The sequence below is a fragment of the Polypterus senegalus genome, chromosome 12 (genome assembly GCF_016835505.1).
Source record: "Polypterus senegalus isolate Bchr_013 chromosome 12, ASM1683550v1, whole genome shotgun sequence".
Taxonomy (NCBI): Eukaryota; Metazoa; Chordata; class Cladistia; order Polypteriformes; family Polypteridae; genus Polypterus; species Polypterus senegalus.
The window spans coordinates 105,094,242-105,118,836 of NC_053165.1; the positions used below are offsets into that span (position 1 = coordinate 105,094,242).

General features: G+C 39.9%; 1 protein-coding gene across 1 annotated transcript in view; it reads right to left on the minus strand.

Moving 5' to 3' along the window:
- Positions 1 to 23,917, minus strand: part of LOC120541461 (FERM domain-containing protein 5) — a 343,369-nt gene extending 319,452 nt beyond the window's left edge. Inside the window, exon 1 of the mRNA XM_039773109.1 lies at positions 23,613 to 23,917. Coding sequence (XP_039629043.1) covers positions 23,613 to 23,714 — 102 coding nt within the window. The 5' untranslated portion in view covers positions 23,715 to 23,917. The remainder of the gene's footprint in view (positions 1 to 23,612) is intronic.
- Between the last annotated feature and the right edge of the window lie 678 nt (positions 23,918 to 24,595).

Here is a 24,595-nt window from a genome sequence, read left to right on the forward strand (position 1 = left end):
GCATCCCCAGAGAGCAATAATGATCAGTACAGAAGATTGCGCCAACACACCAGTGAAGTTTTTGAGCCAGCAAATCCATATCCACACGCCTTAAGAACACAGCGAATTGCCTCCTCGGTGTGAAGTCTATTAACCCCCCACTGTTCAGGTGACGCAGCATAACAGAACGATAGAAGAAATCCACAGATTGCATCAAATATGTTATGCTATTCAACCTGGACTGCAGGTTCCAGATTGAGATGATCGATGGCTGCACTTCATTGCCTTTGTAAATAAATGCATGGCTAAATATAAATTCAGCTGATTAAAATGCAGCTAATCCTCATTTTGAAAGGACACAAACAACCCCCACCCCCACCCCATCATTTCTTAAATCAGTTTTTCCTATATTTGCCCATGCTGATTCACAAGCAGCTAAAGGAGAGACAGAAGGGACTTGCACAGAATGCTGGGATACACCACAATGGGTGCTTCTCAGACAGCATTATGAAGCAGGTACACAGCTTACTGTCAAGTAAAATTACTATGAGGACGGCTTTATAATGTAATTACTGTGTAACTGCAGCAATGACATGTGTGTCCCTATGAATTTGTCAGTTAGAACTCCATCCAAAAGTGTGTGTGCTGACCTGCACCACTGCTTGCACTGCTGAGGTGTATATTGTCATTATCTAGCTACTTATAATTAGGAAGAGTTCAACTATGGTACAGTGGCACAGTAGTTAGTGTCCTGAGTTTGAATGCCATGGCTCATTGCTGTTACTGCACAGTTTGCACATTCTCACCATCTCTGCATAAGTTGACCTCTGGCTTTCCTCCCACATCCAAATTTAGTTTAGTTGGTAATTGTAAATTGGTCACGTTTGAGTGTGTGTGTGGGCATGTGCTTTATACCCAATGTCTTTCCAGGTCTGATGACCTGCAAAACTGAAATGAATAAGGCAGGAGTATTATAGTATTATAGGAGTAATATTTTGGAATATTATGTAAAATATATTAAACTGAAGTATGGCCTATTTGTATGCGTGCCATTTTAGATCAATTCCAAGTGAAGGTACAGATTAAAATTCATTTTTTTCTTTCATAACATTGGGCAGGATACATGGCTTAAACAAGTCAAACTGTAACAAGAATCATTATACAAAAGAAACAACAAAAGGGCAAAACAAAACTTTCTTTACTCTCTTTACCAGCAAAAGTAGAAAACCTAAACTATTCCTTAAATGAAATTGTGTCATGTCTCAGCCAGGGTTCCTCCTCCTGCTAGAGTTCAAATTCATGGGTAATGTGTCTTCTGTTCATTTTGGATTCTGGGCATCTTTCTTTATTTTTGATTTTGTCTGTGTTGTGACGGATGGCCGGCGTCTTTACCAGACTGGGACGCCTCCTTAAAGGAAGGACAGGGGGAGATGGCTTTTGAAAAGCGCAATCTCCCCCAAACCGCTACTTGGCAGCCACCCCTAGGTTGCAATGGTGCCTCGAATTCCCACAGGGCTGTATGGGATTCACTATTTGTCGGTTCAGCCCTGTTGGGTTCCATGGATGCCACCATGGGGAGTTGTGGGAGCTGCAGACCCCCACTTTGGGATTCCACCACACCTTGGAGTATTTCCAGAACTCCAAAACAAGCCACCTGGAATGCTCCCGGGTGCGACTTAAAAAGGAGACAGCTGCCTCGTAGAGATGTACCGGAGTCGGGAGGAGGTGGATGAAGCTTGTTGAAGGAGGAGTGGAGGTGGAAAGACTGAGAGAGAAGAGAGAAAAGGGCTGTATCGTATATTGTGTTTTTTGAACTGTGCTGCTGATGGGAACAATTTGGGAAACGTTTCCCTGTCTAAATAAATGTGCGTGTTGCTGCACTTGTGTCTGTGTCTGTCATGTCAGGGATTTGGGAAGCGGTGCATCCCCTGGAGGTCACAAATATACACAAGCTGCCCTCCGCCCTATAAATACAGAGGGTCTTTCAGAGTTCCTGGCAGTTCATTGTGAATTGACTCTGGTGTTGGTGAGTTCTTGAGCCTTGTCCTGTGCTTTTTGTGAATTATTGGATTTTCGACCTGTTTGCTCATTTATGACCTTGACTTGGAACCTGTATTGGGACTTATTCGATTTGGATTGCTTTCTGTGCTCTAAGCAGCCTGCTTTTGTTATTTAGCACTGTGTTAAGAATAAATCTTTTATTTTATAAAGACTTCATGTTTACCATTATTACTAGCTGGTGTCTGACAGTGATATCTCCATCTAGTGGGCATTTTTGGAAGTGTGTTTGGGACTTTGTGCTTAAGGACTCCCAGTTCACAACAAATTGCTGATGAAGCATTTTTTTTATTTTCACCATATGTAGATCATTTTTGAGTATGTGACACTCCTTCATGTATGGTGGCTATCAGGACCATGTGAACATGCCCCTATACCCCTCGTATGCTGCGCCTCTTAGTGATGAATGGCATCAAACCAACAGAGCCTCTAAAAGCAACACCTGATGACACCATAACTATGCAACTTAATATTACGAAAAAACAAAAATAATAAAAATAAAATGAAAACAGTAACATTTTATTTTAATTCCTGACAAAGTATAATCCTGCATGTCCAGTTTGGCCAACACCGTACAGGTGTGTGTTCTTTTGCCGCTAAAAATAATGTGCTCCTTTGGAGAAGTTTCCAGTCAAACGCTCACCCTTAAGACCTTTTTATACATGGTGTCTGATTGCTGACCTCTGTAGCACTAATGAGTATTGGATGAAAGGAGGAGACAGCTTCAAGAAGAAAGCACAAAATGTTTAGCACGTAAAAAGTTAAAATACTTCTAATGGCTTATCACAAAAAATGTAAGAAAGCAGATGTCTAAGAATTAATGGAAAGGGAACAAAGGATGCCACAAAATCAAATGACAAAAAAACCAAAAAACTGAAGTCGATATATCACGCACGCCAAAAAACTTTCATTTAAGCTGAAATCCATCAGAAATTAGATGACATGTGGCAGAGGGCTGTTAGCCAGCTAGCAAATGAGTAGAAAAGCCAGCAATGTGAGACCTACTGTTTTCATATGAAATGAAAGTGCTAGAGCTTGAAAGGAGTCTGGAATAATGGTGGAGCGACCTGCTATGGGTATATAAAACCACGACTCCAAGGTTCCCTTAATGATATACTTCTCTAAGAATTGTACTTTACAGCAGTAATGAGAGGCTTTACTGTGCCTGTTGGTGACTTCGCTGGCACTGCACCTGTTGGCTTAGAGGTTAGGTCATGAAACAAAACTAAATTACTGGAAACAAAAATGATCTGTACTTTAAATCAGCTTAGAGGAACATTCAAATGATAGACTGCAATCCTGCACCCTTTGTAGATGTGAACTGTGGCGATGTAGTGGGTTCTAATAAACAAAGTTAAGACTCTGGAGGGATTCAAAAGCATCGCTACTTAGGTGTAGGTGATGGAGTTACTTCTGGCCGTTTGCCTGCCCACTAGGGCAAAGAAGCCTTCTGACCACCTCAAAGTGCTGGAGGAAGTAAGACTTGACTGACTTTGCTCCCACAATGACAAATCAAGATAGCACATTATTTGTGAGATTGAGCTTTGAAGATCTGTCTAAAGGTCTTTCACACTTTCATTGCTCAAAAGAAATCTAACGTGATTGTGTTCTGTGAGGAGTGAAAAGGGTAGGAAGGTCATTGAGAATACTAAGATGAGGCTCCACAGCAGTGAATAATGAATATAAATCAAAGGAGGTAACGCTGAAGCTGTACAACCCGCTTATGTGACCAATGTGCAGCTCTGCTTACCACAGTAGAGAAGAGATATTGACTCAACTAACAGGTGTCAAAATGGCCAATACAGCTAATATTCTGGTTAATGGGACTTCATTACAAGGGAAAATGAAGGACAACAAGTTGATATCCTTTAGGGGTCTTTAAATACCTGGAGGACAGAAGCAAAGTCAAATGTTTATAGTTTCACATTCAGGAAACAGGGAACTGCAGCAGCACTAATAGGATGAAACTGATGAAAGTCTGGGTCATGGCAGTTGGTGATTCTTCGATAATGATGAAGATGTGCAAAGGGAACACACACTGACCTTTATAAGAAGGGCTTGGATTTACAGTTTTTGAACAGCCTGAAACAGAGATGATGTGCTCTTTACAGCCTCACTTTATTTTTCCCCTGGCAAATAACAGTGGTCTTATTTTTCTTTTGCTCCGTTATGACGAGACAACACCATCCATATACAGTAAATCAAGACTTAATCAGCCAGTACTAGATATGCTTGTATGAACCAAAAAAGCCTTTACTTTGCCATATCTATTATGCTTATATGGTCTTTAGTGTATGATTATACTTTTTATCACAAGACATTTGTGAAGGTGAAACAGAATTAAAGCAGGCACATACTGCCCAAATGTTCACTGACATTTAGAAGCTTTGAGGTTCTGCTAGGTTCACATGTAAATATATATAACTAATGTTTTTTTTATTTTTAAATCACAATGGCATACAGAAACTCATTTCATATTTCTGAAACTGGGGCATTGGCAGGTTAAATTTCATATTTAAGGACACACAGGGATTAAAACGGTAACCTTGTGGTTTCCTTTCCAGTACCTTAATCTCTAAGCTATCATGCTTTCCGATTGTGATGAGCGCATTCTGCTTTCTCTCTTCAGCATGTAAAAAATTAAACACGTGACATAAATCCAAGTATCAGTTGTGGCTGTGTGTTCTTATGCCTCTGAACATCTGCACGGCTAATCTGGGTCATGGTTACTCTATCAGACAACCTTGTATATAACCCAGATTTACTAGACCATGATTCAGACAAGACCTTCTGATGCCTTCTTTCTTAAAAATCAAAGGTAGCCAGTTCCATCTTTCCTGCTTGCTTAAAATAGAACATTTGTGTTTTTATTGTGCTATTGGTTTAGAAAATGAATGGAAGAATACTAACTATTCTAAAACACATTAAAAACTGTAACAGACAAAAGTGTCTTCTGTATGAAGAAACAATCATCATTTGGGATGAGTGCAAATCTAATATGAGAGCAAATGTGCTGCCTCATGAGGTGTGTCCTCAATTAATCTCTCTTTTTAATTTTAGACAACTTTTCATAGAGTGCCGTAACTCAAGGGATTTTACAAAGCCATTGGTGTCACAAGATGGATTGAGTATAGCATTGTATGCACAGAGGAGCAGAGGTAGTCAAGGAAAGCCATCAGGAGAGGAGATCCAAGGACAACGATGAGCGCTGCACCCCATTTTTTTAACTGTGAGTTACTACGAAAATCAAAGTGAACAAAACGAGCTGAAGGATGGAACTGTCGTTTGAATATTTCATGGCCAGCCTACCATGGGAGCAATCAACTTCATGTTCTGATATGCTGATTTTCATCACACAGCCTAAATTTCAGACCTTTACCATTAGCAATTTACCGAGTGTGATGAAGATGCCTCCCTGGTGGCAAAGACATGACAGAGGCATTTGTCAGCAAGTTTATTATTCCTTATATAATGGGCTGCTATGGTATACAGAATAGAAATTAAAGATTTGGGGACTACAGTTTAGTGGGAAGTTGTCCAGTTAATTAATACTTCTGTAGCACCTTTATCACAAAGTTGTTTGCAAAGCAAGTTAAGAAACAGTGCAATAGAAGATAATTCAAAGGCATGATCAATCACAAGGATATAAATACTAGAAAGAGACAAAAAGGTGTAAAGGAACTGACAACACGTATAAGTACGCTGCAATAAGAGTACATGAACCACACGGCAGTTAGGGTCTTAGCATAAAGGCTCCTGCATGGTCTGTTTCTCTCCTTCCATTTCCTTCCATCTCCTGTTGTTGTTCTATTCTAAGAGGCATTTTCAAACCTAGTCTAATTTAGGCCTATATGCTCCGGGTGCAAGCACAAATGTAACAGGGACAGGAGACGAAAAACACTTTTTAACAAATGCATAACATGACCATAATTTGTCCACCACTGCCATTGAACATACAACTAACATTTTCACACTCTCACGTTCTCCACATGGGTTGTAATGATAGGACAGGTAACAACCTCTAGTTCAACCAGCCTGGGAGAACAGCCTGTAGAAGAACAGGCCATCAAGAATAGAATGCCTCTAGTGGATAGAAAGGAGGCCCAGGATGTGATTACTCCTAGACCATAAAAATGGAAGACATTCAGTAGGGAACCACCTTAGAATTCCCTCAATCTGTCAGAGGTGAGCGCCTAGGTAAGTAGTGGTATGTATGAACTCCAGCTCCCTACTGGGAAGTACCGAGCACTTTACATTTTTGTTGCAGCTGAGAACTGCATGAACAACTGGGACCACCAGTAGAAGCTCTAAATATATGGCAAGAAGGTTTCTGAAATTCATACTGGATATGACTCTGGAATTGGTGGTCTAATAATAAAAGTATTAAGCTGCCCCCACCTGAACTTGGAGTCTAGAAAGAAGATGTTTCCAAGGTATCAACTAACAGGCGATGAGAAAGAGAGCCATCCCATTGGATAGACAGTGGTACAAGACCCACTTAGGTAGGTCCAGACAGACAATAACTTGATTGTATCCCATTTTGTAGTTTTTTTCTACACTTACCTCTTCTGAGCATTCCTCCCCTTTTCTTTAATTCTAATAAGAACATATTTTTGGTTTCTTTGGTCATTTTTTCTTCTTTTTGGATTCAGGGATAGCTCGAGAGCACGTCCTGCAATCTAAAATGTCTACAGCAATCTTACCAAATTTCTGCACTCTATCAACACTACTGCATAAAATCACTGTTTCATATTAACTTTAAAGTAATAATCAGTCAACCTGCTTGTAAATTGATAAGAGTTGATAAGCAGAGTTGCAGGCTTTGAATAGTCTTAGTCAATAAATTACTCTACAGATGGGGCTGCTTAATATGCCTTATTAGTGTGCTAGAATGATCACTCTGTCAAATTTCAGTCATTCCACTCATCTCAATGTAGAATTATGAGCATTTCTGAAACTCCAGTAGTTTTATATTCCACAGAAGAGTTCGACCAAATTAACCAAATGTGTCTATTTTGAGTCCATTACAGTAGGTAACCAGTAAAGCTAAACTAACTTTGTGATATACAGTATGTGATAAAGTTAACTTGATAAACATTAACTGAGGCTTCCTACATCCTTTGCATATCAGGTGCCACAGTAAAACATAAGAGAGGGTCAACAGTGTTGTAGCAGTGCTACCATTGGTTAGAACTGCATCTCCCAGCAGTCCTTGCAGGGCTGTTGGGGGCAAAGGTGGCCAGAGGGGTTCAAAAGGAGGGCAGGGGACGAAGAGGAGGAAAGTTTTGTTTTGGTCGTTTGCTGCTTGTATTTATCTGTGGAATTGCCTGTCGTTTTCCTGCTTTACATCTTCGTGTCCTGGATTGTGTTGTTTGTTGGGGTCTGGAATCATTCGTCTACCTGTTTACTGTTACTGAGGACGTTGTCTGGATTATTTGGTTTTCACGGAAGAAGGAGCGCTCCTGAACCATTCATCTGTCAACTTACTTCAGCAACTACCGGTAGGACTGTGTTTTTCCATTTCCCTCGCTTCATTCAAATCACTGGACATAACTTCACCGCTATTATTTCATACATGGACTTTACTGCGTGTTTGTCATGTTTATCTGTTAATTGTAATATCGCCGAAGGGATCAGGGGTGGTATTATTGTTTTCATTTAGTAATTTAATTTCATTATACTTTTTTGTCGTTTAAGTTCCCAGTGCGTTTTCTTTGTCTCTGTAGTGTGTGTGGGTGTGTGTCGTGCCAAGGCTGGGGTTGTCCCTGGTAATCCTCATATAAAATAAATAAATCACCGTCTTTCTCGACGGTGTGAATCTTAGCGGCTTCTGACCGCTACAGTGTAACAAAACTTCTACCAGTTATGCTTCTGCTATTACTGGGAGACGGATCAAACTAGCAATAAAAGAGAGATAACTGGACAAGGAACATCATATGATTTTTATACTGCTGCTAAAACACACAGAGAACACTTCACCAAATTTGCTTGTCAGTTATACAGGGTGTGCACAAAGTCCATATACCCCTATCTTTTGGAGGATTTTGAAAGCTAAAGGTTACCTCTTAGGTATCCAAAACATTTGTATGGAAGCCTCCATGATCTCTGCATAGCCGTATGTGCCGCCAGGTTCTCCTGCTCATGTTCTGCAACATTTGCAGGGTGACTTTCTGGAACGCTATGCGAACTGCATGTTTCAGTTCATTGTTTGATGAATAACTGCGCTTCCACACGTCTACTTTGATAAACCGCCACAGTGCATTATCTGGAGTTGTGAAATCAGGGCTTCTTGGAGGCCACGGAAGAGAAGCGGGATTGGGGTTGTTTGATCCTCGTCCGATCCAACGATTCCCAAAAACTTTGTTGAGGCGATCACGCACGGTGATTGCGAAATAGACAGGTGCCCCGTCTTGTTAAAACCAAACACTGTCAAGGACGCCCTGGTTTCTGAGTTGCGGGATGAGCCTGCCATCAGCATTTCCAGATACTGTAAATGATTTGGTTAAAAGAAACATCAAAAAAATAAGGGCCAAACAAATGTTGTGCTGTCATTCCGGCCCAGATCATCACATGTGGTGGGTTATGCTCAATTTCTTCAAAGAAATGTGGATTTTCTTTTGCCCAGAAAAACACATTTCGATTGCGGGGGCTGCGATAAATTGCGCACTCGTCAGAGAACATAACCTTTTCCTTCTCTGCATTTGTTGGAAATTGGTGCAGCATCAGATCACAAGCTTCCTGACGTCTGTCCAAGTCAGCATCCAAACATGAAAACACTTGTGTCACCCATCGCTTCGTCTTGGAACGACCGCCACATTGTTGCAATTTCTTGAGCGGCAGCAGGTGGCAGCACCACACAGGATGTCGGAAACACACCTCGAAATACCGGGAAGACTTGGGCTGATGTCCACAGGAACCAAATTGTCATGGTTATTCCTGTAAATGCTCCAAAAGATAGGGGTATATAGACTTTGTGCGCACCCTGTACAAATAGTTCAGTGAGTCCAAAAGCACCAAATGCAACATGTCCTCCAAGGCTGCTTAATATGCCTGCATTGCCACACATATTGTTAGTCTGGAAGCAACAGAGGAGCACCAACTTGTTACAACCTGCACTGATCCACTACCATCTGGCCATCTAAACTAAGGGGTTCCAGTTCACCCTAAGACTTGCAGACCATGGGAGATAATTCAGACAATCACACTAAGAATATTCTTGATGGACATAATCCCAAAACTGCTGGTGTCGTTGTTTGTTGTACCGTCTCCTACAATGGTCAGTTGCTTCTGACTTACAGTGCAAGAGACAGGCACCCACACACATTTACTTTAATTGATTGCTAAGAAGCCAGAAGATAAATGGCTAGTGACATCTTGTAAAATACAGGCTTTAGGAGGGGTTCACCTTGGGCCCATGTGGTTCCATCTAAATAATTTGCTACTCACACTTGCTCATATAAAGAATAATTTGTAATGCCTATTGGAATATGTCTAATACATGGCTCAGTCTCACCTCCATTGACTTAATGCTGATACTTCTAAAGATATGAAAGATTTTTTGAAAAAAAGAAGTCAAATGTGCAGCTAATCAGCTTTGAAGTGAGAGTAACCTGTTTCCCAAAGAAAATGAGACTTTCTGGGTTATGGCAGTGCAGGAAGTACTACATTATAGGCTTCTGTAAATTGACTCTCTCTCCATGGCAAACAGTTGGGGTTTGTCCATCACACCTTGAGCTATACTGCTATTAAGGAATTCATGACATAAATTTTACAATACTTTTGCTGTTACTCTTCTAACTTTTCTAATACTTTAGCTTATACCACATCTCCTTTTTCCATTAACAAATATTTATTTTGTTCATTTTGCACCATTCACATAATTACAAGGTCCTTTATAATGCAAACAAGACTGCAGGATATGTCATTAAACTTAAAAACACACGTCAAAAACAAATACAATTTCCAAGACAAAAGAAGAATTCAACATTGATAAACACTAGGTGGAGCTTAGAAACGATACCAAGACTGACACTCTGAGGAAGACCGCTTCTTGCTTATCTGTTATCAAGGCTGCCTATAGCCATTTGTGAGGTTCCTTTAAGATAGGGTGCTTCAACTACTCTGCACCCCTTGTATGAGTTTCCAGATTAATGCCAGTCGTCAAAATGCATTGAGAATGTGGCAATTAACCCCATTTTATGGACGTTTAAGCTATTTTAAGCTCTTATCATTACCCTTCTTCAGGTGCTGTTACCTGTTTCTGCTAGTTTCAGTTTTTACTTGAATGCAGCTGCCAAAAGTTTGCCTAATTGTGCCAGAGCTGCTAAAATACACCTTCTCCTCAAAGACACACACATTCCACAATTAGACAGTGGCTCAATTTCACACTGATTGCCCAGAGTTATCTAGAGACAATGACAAAGTAGGGAGTGACTGGGAGGATTTCACAATTCAGATTCAGGGATGTAATGTAACAAATCCTGTAGGGACCTGGCTTACAGCACTCCATGGAAATAAAATATCTGGGAGGGAAAACTTGACCCAGATCTGGCTATTAACTCCTGGGCGTTCTGTTCCCATCATGCCACTTTCTTCATCCTGCCTAATTCCCAGCAAAATAAAATCAGAGCAAATTCCCATTCTGTCAGATCTGTTCTATCAGATGGACAGTGGCATTTGGCCGTGATTAGCTCTGCACCTCCTGTTTGTTGTCCTTCAATGGTTTAAGCTACAGTACATTTTCTAGTGTTTCACAGGCTTGAACGTAAACCTCACCCTGCCAGCTTACAGTATGTATTTTAGGATTTTCAGTTTTTAATGATGCCTGTGACTTTTAATCAATTTAATCTCACAAGATCTAGGAAATGGTTAGGGAATGGTTAGGGAATTAGAATGAGAAACCCATTAGGACAATTGACAAAATGTAGGTATACCACTTAATAAATTATTTTGAATAACCTTCCTGGCCCTCTGAGTTACTCATACACCCAGCAGATAGGCTACAACAAGATATTACACAATATCTACATTACATAGAGGAATACAAATATGCTGGCAACCTGAGGTCAAGGGAGAGACACAAGACAAAAAGTTTATCGCACATCAACCCATGACATGCATCACATAAACACAGGTTTGACCCTTGCAGAACACAGTATCCCTCCATCTATTATGAAACCCGCTTATTCTGGTATCACATCACAGACACAGGAGTATCGCGTATAGATCTATCTATCTATAGAGACAGCTGGAAAGAATGAGCCAAACCTGGAAAGCTCACCTGTGAGCTCTCACTCAGACAGCACCGATTCAGATTCAAAAAGAAACCTAACAGAGGCCTTAGATATGTCGAACAAAAAACAGTTCTTGAAGGAAAAAAAGATGTCAACATTTGTGAACTAAAAAGAAAGTCAGAACCCCACATTTTGCTTTTATCTCCGAAAGCCGGACATTAGTGTACAGCATCACCACTCAGTGCTCTCTTAACACCCTATTCGTACTGATCTGGGGATGTGGATGCTTTTCCATTAAGGCTAACAGCCCAGTCAGCCCTTTGCCTCTCACCAAAAACAAAACACATCATGTTGCATCCTTATAAAGTGATCTGTCCAGTTTATCAGCATCACTGTTTTGTACACAGTTTGTTCTCCTCTCACATATTTCATATTGCTGTCCTGCTACAATTGACACAGTTATTAATAAGGCTAACTGGTAAGAAGAAGAAATTGCAAAGGCCATAAACTATTAAACTCCAGTGTTACTGGATTTGATTCTCACTCCTGACTCTGTGTGCCCCACGAGGAAGTCACTTGGTCAGCTTGGACTCCAATTGTGAAAAACGCACGTAGACATTTGCACAAAAAAAATGAATTGTAGAAGCATTCACTATAGAAATGTGCTACATAAAAAACAGTTGGTCAGTAGATGAGGTTATGGGAATAGCAAAAGTAGCAAAAGTATAATGTAAAAGTGAAGCAACTCCTATAAAGACAAAGAGATATTGCTAGTATAACAGTAGTGAACCTAAATAAAGACAAAAATAAATTAAATCAACTATGCAATATGAAATGGGTGAAATTAACTAAACACAAATTGTGATCATGGATCAAAAAGTCATTGACGTGAATCAGGCATGGAGTAAAACAAAAAATAGCCAAATCTCTCTATTATAATAAAAAAATCCTGGGACATGATGAGACTTTTTAGCTTGGGACGGGATGTGACTTTTTCAGAGAGATACTTTCACTACCCACGAGATGAGACTTTGTGCCAAAAGATTTTACCACACCCAGGGCCGAAAATAAAAGACGAAGAGTAGATGACAAAGTAGAATGTCGTAAAGAATTCAAAAACATTGGCACAATACACATGCAGAGCAGGTCAGAGATAATGAAAGTACTAAAATTCCAAAGTCTCAAAAAAATTATACTAAAGATCACATTAGCACAAACAGAAATTATTACTCGGTGAAATAACAGAACAGCGAAAAGAGATCAAATATATTGTTCAAAATTAAACTTGAAGTTGGAGACTTGCAGATCGTCTAATTTGTGTTGCCATCAGTGAAAAGTAGTGTTTCTTCCCAATGAAGAGGCCTATCTGCAAGAATTAAAAGACTTGTTGTTTAGTGAAAGTGAAATCCACATACGCGAGTGGAAGAGACGCAAAGTGGCTGGTGCGTAGCGTAGGCCGTGGGGGTTGGCAAGCAAAGCAAGCAGGGGGCAAAGCCCCCTAGTAATACTACAAATTACTTGACAATACTGAAACAGAGTCTCATAATGATTTTAAAAAAATGGCAGTCAGTCATATTCTGCTAGGTAAATGAAAAGAGACCTCATCATACAGGTAAGGTAATTTGTCCTTTTGTGACAGAGGGCACATCTGACCACAGACTGAGTCATCTTACTCCCACCCTACAAGCCTGTAATTACATGGCAACAGCTCTCTTATCCAAGCTCAAGTGTGTTGGGAATGTCATTACGTTACAATATTTATATTTTTCTTTAGCTTCGGTAAAGTCTGAATTTCCCCTTGCAGACAAATCAAGCATTATCTATCTATCTATCTATCTATCTATCTATCTATCTATCTATCTATCTATCTATCTATCTATCTATCTATCTATCTATCTATCTATCTATATGATTTTGGGACATCTTAGCTGTTAGTCAACCAAACAAGTTTGATGGACTGAATGGTCTCCTCTTGTTTATCAGACTTTTATGGAATCCTGGTGTCATTTCTGATTCCTCCCTTTATAACTCTACCCACATCCATCACATTAAGAATCTTTCTTACTTCCACCTCCGTAACATAAATTGTGTTCACTCACTCCCTTCATTTTCTAATGCTGAGAAACTTGCCCAAGTTTTTTTCACATCCTGCATCAACTACTGTAACTCCATACTGGCAGGTGACCCCTCTAATCTGTTATCATAGTTTTAGTTGGTTCAAAACTCTGGTGCAAGAGTCCTTACCTAGACACAAAACAGCAGGCCCATCACACCCATCCTGCTCCGTCATCACTAGCTCCATGTGTCTTACAGTATAAAATTCTGTTACTAACCTGTAAAGCTTTAAAAGGCTTTGCACCGGACTACATCAGCACCCTCCTCCAACTCTATGTTCCTGTGCCCACTAAGGTTCACTAACTCTTGTTGTGCCCCAAACCAACCCGTGCTCTAAGGCTGACAGAGCCTTCAGATCTACAGCATCCAGACTTTGGAATGACCTTCCAAAATTAACGAGATCAGCTGACTCAATTTATTCTTTTAAAACATGACTTAAAATTCATTTGTTGAGGAAGACGTGTAACTTACTCTGACACTCTGACCCTTCTTTCCACTTATTTTCTTTGTCCAGATGCCCAGGAAGATTTGTGTTTGTACCACAAATGATGTTATTTGTTCAGGGTTTTCTTGTTGTATTCATATTTTTACATTTCATTCTTATTGTTTCCTTGTTTCAATGCTCTGTATATCCTGCATTTATTTTTATGTTGTATTTTATGCAGTTTTTATTTGTATCCAATGCTGTATATGCCCTGGTCTTTTTTCTGAATTTCTGTGAAGCACTTTAAGCATGGGAAAGGCACTATATAGATAAAATGTATGATTACTAATATTATCATTATTATTTTGCAAAGGTGTCTCCGGTGCTTGGTTCTAACAGCGGAAAAGGAGAAAGCATGTTCCAAACTTTGACTCTGGTGAAGCCATAAGTTGGAAGCTGGAGTGAAAAGTGAGAATGTGCCGCTGACTCCGAGCTTCATGCTTCATGTGAGTCTGCAAGATAACAGCATCTGAACGTCTGTGCCAATTACCCCTTAACCAAAGGCTCAAATTCCACTTGAAACACACTACAGACCGTGGAGAACCAATGTGCATAGCCCCTCACTCAAGTTACGACTCTGCGTTTCTTTTTAATTTGCAATCTGCTAACCTCACTGAGAGCCGCCAGGGTGTAATGTCATATTACTACACTGTTTAAGCAAGTAAGAACTGTTACTGGGCCCCACTAGGTAGAAATTATACAAAGCCCCTTCTGGAGAGGACAGCTCTTGCACCATATGCCGACATGAGCACAGTATACAGAAAAGTTTAAATTAGATATATTGCAAATGAAGGAAAGTCAAGGACAAAATTTATTTAAAAAGCTAACATAATTTCTCATTTGGGCACAAATATTTAAAAAGAAATTGGAATTTTAATATCAAATTTGAATAAAAATGGAAATGAAGCTCTTCTTATTAACAAAATCAACAGTGCCAAGTCATTTTGCGCCCTCTCAGGTAAATGCCTGAAAAGTCCAACTCAGCTGATCCATAAATTGCAAATTACAAAATGAAAATGCATGTGTGACTGGGGTGTAGTGGTGGTCACCCAGCACACCTCGTGCTCTTCTTAATATTCCTATTTTTAGACGTTGTCTGCCTTCAGTCATATTTAAAGCAGTGTCCCCTGCTAATTCCAGTTTAAATTTAAAGACACGCCACTAGGTGACTGTGTGGACTCTAACTTGACGTGACATTTGGGTGTCTTGATTCTCTAAGATCAGTTCTCTAGGTGTGTTTTTTCCTACAACATGGCTATTGCCCCAGTCACCCTGGCCATGAATACGTCATTTCTAACCTGCTTAATCTAGACGAGGTTTGCAGGGGCCTGACCCATTGGGCATCGGGCGCAAAACAGGAACAAACCATAAAAAGGGTGCCAGCCCATCATAGGGAACACCCACACTCACCAGAGACACTTCACCTTAACTGCATGTCTTTGGACAGTGGCAGGAAACCAGAGCACCCAAAGGAAACCCGCACAGACATGGGCAGAACATACAACTTCTGGGGTGCACACCCTAGTCTCCTCAGTCTCCCTACAGTGACAAATCAGTGCTACCACTGCACCACTATGCCACCCACCAGAAATATGCATTTTTGAAAACAGAAGAAGAGATACATGTGTAACTCCTGGAAAGATTTTTCAATGAATTATACAGTATAAATACATACATTAGGGTGTCTGCTTTGAATTTTACATACTAAATTGACGAATCGGATGAATGTAGTGTTTTTTGAACTACACTGCCACGACAAATTTTGTAACAGGAAGAGAAGTTTGATTTATTTTTGGATAGCATTAACAAATCGCCTACAAATTTTTTGTCTGCTGATGGTACTGCACTATCGTCACTAGTCTGTGGGAGATAAGCAAGTAAAAATGTCATTGTAATACATGCATATGAAAATAAACCTGAAATTGAAAAATTAGTGTTGATTGAATCACCTAAAGTGTACAAACACAAACATGCTGCCTCCTAAAGCCTGAGCTACTTGGAAGTGAAGTGACAGAAAAAAGTGTGAAACAAAATAAAATAATGGTTTCATTTATTACAATAAACCTCTGAGGGGTGCACAAAAGGAATCAAAAATAAGAATTAAAATATTGGTAAGAGACTAACTGCAATGTTTAAAATTTATCGACAAAAACATATACAAAAGATATAAAATATCAAGGTTACTTAAAACATTTATTTTCTGAAATTTATCCACACTGAGCTGAGATCTGAGCCCAAGAACTGTGAGGCAGCAATGCTAACCACCACTGATCCATGCCATCCAAATAAGTAGGTAATAGTTTGAAATAATCCATCCATCCCATTATTGAGTCAGGAATCATAAATAAAAATCATTAGGTATGGCACATCTATCTTGGCACAAGGTGGCTCCTTTATTAGCAGCTTTAGTGTTAATGTAAGAGCAAAGTGATGACCACAGGTGAAATGTTTAATGGAATACGGACATTTTTATTACAATGCATAAAATATGCCAGTCGTCAGTCTGGTTACAAAATGAATTAACGGGAACTCTGAAATTCCCACATATGTAAAGGTACAAATACACATAGAAGAAGAGTTTGTAATAATAATAATAATGCTGGAGTCTATTCTGTCAGCACTTGGCACAAAACTAGAACCAACCTGGGATGGCATGCCAGTCCATCAATGGGCCCACTCATACACAAACCCACACTCAAATGCAGAAGATTTTTCAGCTACCAATTAATTTAAAATATAAATCTAGGCTGATACAGTATATGAGAATAAACAATTGTATTCAGAAGAAAACATTCATAGTTATCGTGCAGACATGAAAACTCCACACAGACAGAGACCAGGCTCAAGATTCTTTGTGTTCTCCAATAAATATTTTAAACTTTTACAATTAAGTAGTAAAACTGAATGCAACAACCAGCAGAATGACTCCAGCTCCCTCAGCTACAATTCAAATACCCCAAAGTCACTAATAATTATTCCATCCATTCATCCATCCCCCCATTCGTTTTCATGCACAAAGCAAGATCCACTCCTGTATAAGGTGCCAGCCTATGAAAAAGCACAATCATACTCATTCACTCACAACAAGCCAACCAAGAGTCACTACTGAATTTAAATCAAACTTCTTTGAGATGGGAGAGAAAACAAGAATAGCCGGGGAAGATCCCACTCAGAGATGATTAGAATATGCACAATCCACAAAAAAATCACGATCTGCGTTAGAATCATTACCCAGGAATCAGATAGATCAAGAGATTTTTTGACTGATGCCGCGGTCATACTTAACAGAGTGGCTTCAAAAATGAGAAATTGTAGTCATGTGAGTCGATGTGACACATATGTAATAAAATGAAGAAAAAAGAATCCCAAATGATAAAAATCTATAAAATTAACATGTATTATGACAGTGTGGTCTTGAGGCAAGGAAGCCAATATGTATATGTTGGCTTCTTGACAGAAAGAACCTAGCAAGAGGTGTCCATTAAAGGTGATTTAGGATAGATAGATAGATAGATAGATAGATAGATAGATAGATAGATAGATAGATAGATAGATAGATAGATAGATAGATAGATATGAAGAGATAGATAGATAGATAGATAGATCTGAAGAGACAGATAGATAGATAGATGATAGAGCATTAGATAGATAGATAGATAGATAGATAGATAGATAGATAGATAGATAGATAGATATTGTCTAAACACACACCAGAATGACTAAAACAAAAGTAAGAAAACTTCTGACTTGGCTGTCCCCGGTCCCAGTGAGGCATTATACATGCATATTCCTGTTGGTGTAAAGGGGTCCTCCATAGCGTCTCCTGACACACTTCTGCTGAATAATTCTCTGGCTGAAAGTCCTCAGTGTCAGTGTGTCAGAGAGAAGATGTGCAGCATTGTTCATAATGACACTCAGTTTTGTTTTAATTCGCTCCATCACTACTACAGTACTTCAAGGGAATTGAGAGTGCCTCCCATAATTGAGCGTGAGTAAAAATAACAGCCTTTCTGATAAAATCAGTAGCCAAAGACCATGTCATGTGGCATCGAAGCCGACTCCCAGTACACAACAACAACAACATTTATTTATATAGCACATTTTCATACAAAAAGTAGCTCAAAGTGCTTTACATAATGAAGAAAAGAAAAATAAAACCACAGTTTTAGAAGCTCATTCTGCTCTTTACTCCACAGTGGTTACCATGCAATCTGCTAAATGGTTTGGGCACACTTCTTTATTTTGGTCTTTGTATCGTTAGTCAATCCTCTGGGCCAGGTTAACTGATCTGTACAGACAGTCATAAGAGTCAGGGCCGACTAAGTGACTGTGAGCAAGGATGAGCGAAGCAAATGAAACCCAACTTGCAGCCTGAAATAAATGGACAAAAGGTACATTTGTTCATATTCCTTCTTCACAGGTGAACGGTTCACTAATTCTGCTGATCAAAAACCTTTTATGAAAGGAAGAAGCTGAGGCCTCTGTAAAAGAGCAAAGGAGCTCTCTTGCAGTGGAATATTCTAATTGATTCCTTAAAGAATAATTACCTGGAACCAATCAAACGTCAGGGGAAAAGAAAAAGTTAAACTGAAATCCATGGTACCACACGGCGGGCCAATGCACTTTTGCCACTTTTCATTCAACATTTGAAAAAAAACACAGTTTTTCTGTCTGTTCATGTGGGGTTAAAGCAGCAGTACTGCTGCACAGTCTTTATCCCCTCAGAAATTCAGTTTTGATGCGTTGATGATGTCACCAGGACTGCAGTAACCCTGAGTGTCTCTTTAGCCTTCAAGTCAGCTTATTGAAGTACCTCACAAGGAACGCAAACATTTTGGCAGGGACTTCCTGAGGCAGAGTCATGTCAAATTCAAGTTCAAGTGGTTTTATAAGGGGCATCTTAAATGTTATTTGTTAAGCAAAATCCATAGGGAATGTTTCAGATTCATTCCCATTTTATATCTAACAACTGCATTCCAGACATGTTCAGCATAAGGTTGTACTTTATTAAAACATGACATGTGCTATTATTATAACTTGTATTTCAAAACCTGCAATTATTTCATTGTTTATTGAGTTTCCAATATGCTACCTGAAGAGTCTTCATAACATCTTGATTCCTGTTCAAAGCCTGCTTTTTTCCTGAAAACATCAGTACAGGCCCTGTCTCAAAGCTAGGAAAGCAATAATTTTCACAAAGTAAAATCAATGTTTGACTGCTAATGCTTGATGATCACAGTGTCGTGGAACACGTCTACATGACCTAAGTCCATCAGGAGACTTGCTAGCAAATAAATGGTGACATGTCTTGACAACAGATTTTTCTCACTATGACATGCATGATTTTGCCAATGTGCAAATTTGTGGGACCCTCTTGAAAGGACAACAATGTGTAATATGAGTACAGGAGCTTTGAAGGGGGACAATTCTACCTTGGTAAAGGTTTAGGACCTATTTGATCACACTGGACTGGAACTGAACTAGTAGTCACCAGAACAAAATCATTGCATTACTAGAAAGAAGGGTCAGGCTTTGGATAGTAGGGCCTAGCAGGTGAAACGGTAGTCTATAATTTAATATGTTGTAAGTTTAACACACCACTGTTTCACTATAGGACCATAAGCAAGTCAAGTCACCTGTCTGTGCTTATCTTTAGAGATAAGGAAAAAAATGTACTATATACACCTGAGATTTGCTTTGGACAGAAGTATCAGCTAAATAAATAAATGTAAATGTCAAAATGGGGGCAGCATGGTGGAGAAGCGTTTAGTACTCCACAGTGTCCTCGGTTGAATTCTTAGCTGGTACTCTCCTTACATAAAGTTTCCACTTTCCGTCCACTACTCTGGTTTAACCACAACATCTCAAAGTTTAGAGCTAGATTTATTATCAACTCTAAAATGGCCTTGCATGAATGAGTATGGGAATACATGAGTGTGCCCTGTGATGAACAAGAGACCCATCCAGGACCGGTTGTCACCTTAAGCGCGATTCTGTCATATTTCTCTGACTGACTAATTGGGCTAGAAAATCAAGGCTTGGATCTACTCCTGAAAACGCAAGGGACCCCCATTTGATGGTTAGACAAGAAGGCCAGTCACATCAGATTTGAGTTTCTTCTCCACAGAATACTTGCCTTGACATAGTGCAGAGCTCATACCTTCTTGTATGCAACACCAACCAATCAGCAGAACGCTTACTTGTAAGTTTTTATGGTACATCTAAACATTTGGCAAAATCAATCAAGGACACATCAGTCATCTTAATATGCACAACTTACTAAATGTTACTATTAAACACACCATATTGTAAATATTTACCTGCACAGTAAAAAAAGCACTATTTTATATAAATGTGTAATTTAATCATTACAATTTATTCAGGGGTATATTTTCTGAAATCAATGCTAAAGGTAAAAAAGTAGGAATAGAGTGTAGGCAGAACATTAAAGACATTAGAAAAACATGGCTGGCCATTCGGCCCAACAAAGATCATCCATCTAATTTCTCCAAAATAAAATCAAGTCATGTTTTGGAGGTTCCTTAATCCATTCCCTCCACCACGTTACTTGCTAATTTATTCCACGTGTCCATGTGTGTCAATGGAAACTTTCTAAGGTTTCTGCAAAATTTACCTTGAATAAGTTTCCTGTGTCCCTGTGTTCTTGTATCACTAATTTTAAAGTAACAGCCTGGATCCATTGAAATAATTCCTTTCATAATTTTAATGACATCAGTTATGTCATGTGATTATTTTATTGCACACCAATGGAAACCTACTAACTTTTATGTACAACCACACAAAAAGAAAAATATGAGCACAAACAGCTGGCCAGTAATTTAGCATTAAGACTTCCGCCATCTACATTTCTGGTTTCCGCTACGTTCATTGTTATGCTTATTTATAAATTGCCTTTTCTTAACATTTTAAAAGATCTTTGGCTCTCATAAATGATCTACCGCCTGGGTATTCCATTGAAAGCAGAAAACTCTTGCTCACTAACCACCTTTGTATAAGATACTGCTGCCTGCTAATTAATCTGTTTTGACTCAGACAATGACTTGAGCATCTTACGGTTAGAATCTAATGGTCATTAGTTTTTCTTGGGCAATCAGTTGTGCAGAGATCTTTCACTTACTAATCCATTTTACATCTCGTTGCCCACTCATTCTTGTATTTTCAAAGTGCTTCTCAAAACTCATTATTAATAACATTTTCTCATTACTTCCACTCATTGCGATTAAAGTGTTGTTCTTTGGTCATTACTGCACAGACAACCTTGCACATTTGTAAGGCTAATTTTCTGCAAAGTTGCATTAAAAATTCTGTCCAAAATTGAATTCTTTTTTTGTGATTCAGTATAATCAGGAAAAATTCAAACTGACTTTTCAAACTATGTGAAAATACATTTAATTAAATAACAAAACATTTATTACGTGAACATTGCTTCCAAGCGGACTTAACTACCGTACTGCACTTCAGCATTACATGCTTCCTCATATATTTTATTTTCCAATAAAATTAGGAACACAGCGTGCTCAGATGTAATTAACTTGCTACACTGATTTTAATACTGGGCTGCCCCCCACAGTGAATTAATTTATATTTGGAAAAAGAAAATGTGTCTGAGCCATAATTTGGTTTGTGAAGAGCTGCATTTTTCATTTGTCCGTTTCCTGAGTTTGACTGTAAGATGATCAAGCCCAGTCTAGCAACAGCAGGCACAAGGCAGGAGAAAACCTAAACTAAAGGGCCGTCCATCACAGAGTACACTCACGAGCCCACTCATTCACACCAGGACAGTTCTTCACTTAACATCATGTGGAGTTCTTAGATGGATGCAAAATCAAATCAGAAAAACACAGAGAAAGAGCTTGTAAAAATCTACAACATTGGCACACTTGAGTCCAGAACTGAACCAGGGTCCAAGCAACATGAGGCAGTGAATACCATTGGCATGAATTAGTTACACCCAGTGTGTCTGCTGTGCAAAAAACTATACACGATTAATGGAGCTTTTTGGAAGCTATCATCTTCAGTTAATTGTCCTTTCTAAACAAGAGAATTACACTATGAGATTCCAGAAAATATTTTTCTCTGGTGAAAGCAAATTATTCATGACACGTTATTATTTGCATTTAATTTTCACTTATTTTGCAGAAAACACTGTGCATGATAACACACTGAGTCCCAAAAGAAGCACACCTGCAACTGACTTGCATTCAGTCTAGTCTAGTACGGCCTTGGTGTGTGTGTCGGCACAAGACAATAGTTTAAACAAATACTGTCAAGGTAAAAACTAGCTTAGTAGAGTGTGGGTGACATTTAAACTTTATATCCTATTCTAAAGCTGTGAATCAGCAAAAGACTGCCATTCAGTCCAGGAATATTTCTCCATGAAACTCACTGAGTGCACTGGCAAGGAAGGCACTGCATGAATAATGAAATATTATATTTACTAGTTGGTTGGCATGAAAATGTAGCATTTCACTTAGATTTTAAGGTTAAATCATTTATAATTAGTGACATACTATTTAATCAGTCACTGGAGACTCCCTGAGTGTAGAGTGTCTGACTTGTGATGGACTGATGTGTTGTCCAGGGTTGACTTCTGCCTAGTGTTCAGTGCTGCCAAAATTGGCTCTGATCAGCTACAAATAAAATGAAAATGAATGAATGAACATAGTACAGCATAACTTAACTTGAATGTTTAGAAAAACACCAGATAACAGGCTGTGTTATTCTTCTAAACGCTGAATCATTTTTTCTTCCAATTTAAGGTATTCAAATAAAAACAGCTGATCACAAACGGCATTCCAGTCTAATTTTCTGATGTATTGTTGGTGCATTATAATGTAATTAAAATGATGACCTAGCATCCATAAATTGTTCCGTGGTCAGCACTAGAGTCCGATTTCAGATTATCCTTGCGTTTAGCAATGTGGTCGGCATTCGGCTTATCCTGTCCCCCGTTTTCTGTGTCTGCTCATCACTAATCATCGGTTTCTTTGTCGGGGTGGTATTCATGAAGCTGCAATGAAGAGTTACTATTTGGAAAATCAGACAGGGTGCTACGTCTCCAAACTTGCAGAGTGATGCATAAGAGCCACCAGAAATCGATAAGAGGAGTCAATCACACGATATCTGCCTCTGTAGGCTAGACCCGTTTACTGTATGCGGTTTGGAGTTTGCTCACACTGGCGAGCATCCCAAGGAAGTTCTCTTTGTTCGTAATCGCATCATCTTCATAGTGATTGCTGTGCCAGAGCAGCGTGCTGCTTTGTGCTTATGATTACCAGAGAGCGTCGCGAGCTCGTCCATTGTCCTGCAGCCCCTGTTGACAATCGTACTTGTCTGAAACAATACCGTCTCTGATGTGGGGTACAACGGCGAGGAGTCGTGAAGGACACTCACTATGCCAGACGCTCAGTGTCCGTCCGGTCTACGCAAACCAGCGGAGCACGTCTCGCCACGGCTACAATAGCCGGTGTCCCGCTACAGTGTGAACCGTGACCAGGTGTCAAGTTCAATTCCGAGCCACCACCCCCGGTTCCACTCGCCATTGTTATTATTCCTAGAACCCTGCGTGTTCGTATTATTTGGCTTCAATAACCCCCTCCCCTTCAGTGGCACGCGCCGCTGGCACCACCGCCGTAATGCGGCCAGCCTCAGCCACCATTCCGCAGCCTGTCTATAAAAGTTACTCTTACTACTTCGGAGGGAATACCGTGCCTCGCACTGACCTGAATCGTGCAGGTGTATTCCGTGTCGTCCAGCAGTCGGACGGTGCAGCTGTATTCACGCTCCAGGTTCCTGATGCTGCCGCTCATCAGTCGACTCAACATCTTCCCTCAAGAGCGCGCGGGCACCTACACAATGAAACGCATCAGAGCATACGGGACGTTCCTCTAGCTCCCCAGCACACCAGTCGCTGGGTGCGCAGCCTGGGTATGGGACTCGGGCATTGTCACCCGATGGATGCGACAGCGGTGCTCGCTCGGCGCCTCTGCAACCATAGGAACTGCGAGCCGCTGCAGCTGAGCGCCGCCCGCCGTGAGTCCAGGACAAGCCTCCCCATTGAGTTCAAGCAAAGAGGCGTGGCCCATAAGAACAAAAGAGTGGCAGTACCTCTGGCCAATTATAGAAGGAAATGGAAAGGACTGTGCTTGTGTTTCGCCTATCATAACAGAAGAGGGCGTGGCCAACACGTTTTCTCCCCTTACAGCATGAGGGAAAATTGCACGGTGATGTATCGCTCAGTAGTGCTGAAAGCGGCGCGTTGATTGTGTCGGAGTGGTAGATGAGTCAGAAGCGCGGACGAGAAAGGAATGGTTATGAGGTGATACATTCAGGGTGGAATTCGATTTTATCTACTTTAGGAACTGCGCGTGCTGGAGTTTTCGGGATATGCACGCGTAGACGCAAAATATTGGCGAGTATTACAAGAAATCTGCATCCATATTCTGAACATTTCCAATTTTCAAGAAGCATAACGGAATAGAAAAAGTAATGCTGAACATTGGAGTGAGAGACAGCGATTGCTACGACTACTAGTCTGTAAAACGCAACATAAGATTACAAGAAAACAAGACGCAATTAATTGAGGATGCCTGGAATCTGCAGCGTTGTGTTTTATACAGTCTACTGATGAGCACTACTTTCGGAAATAAATGACGTCTTTTTCAGACGTGGAATTAAAAGAGATCATATACACAGATTATATATA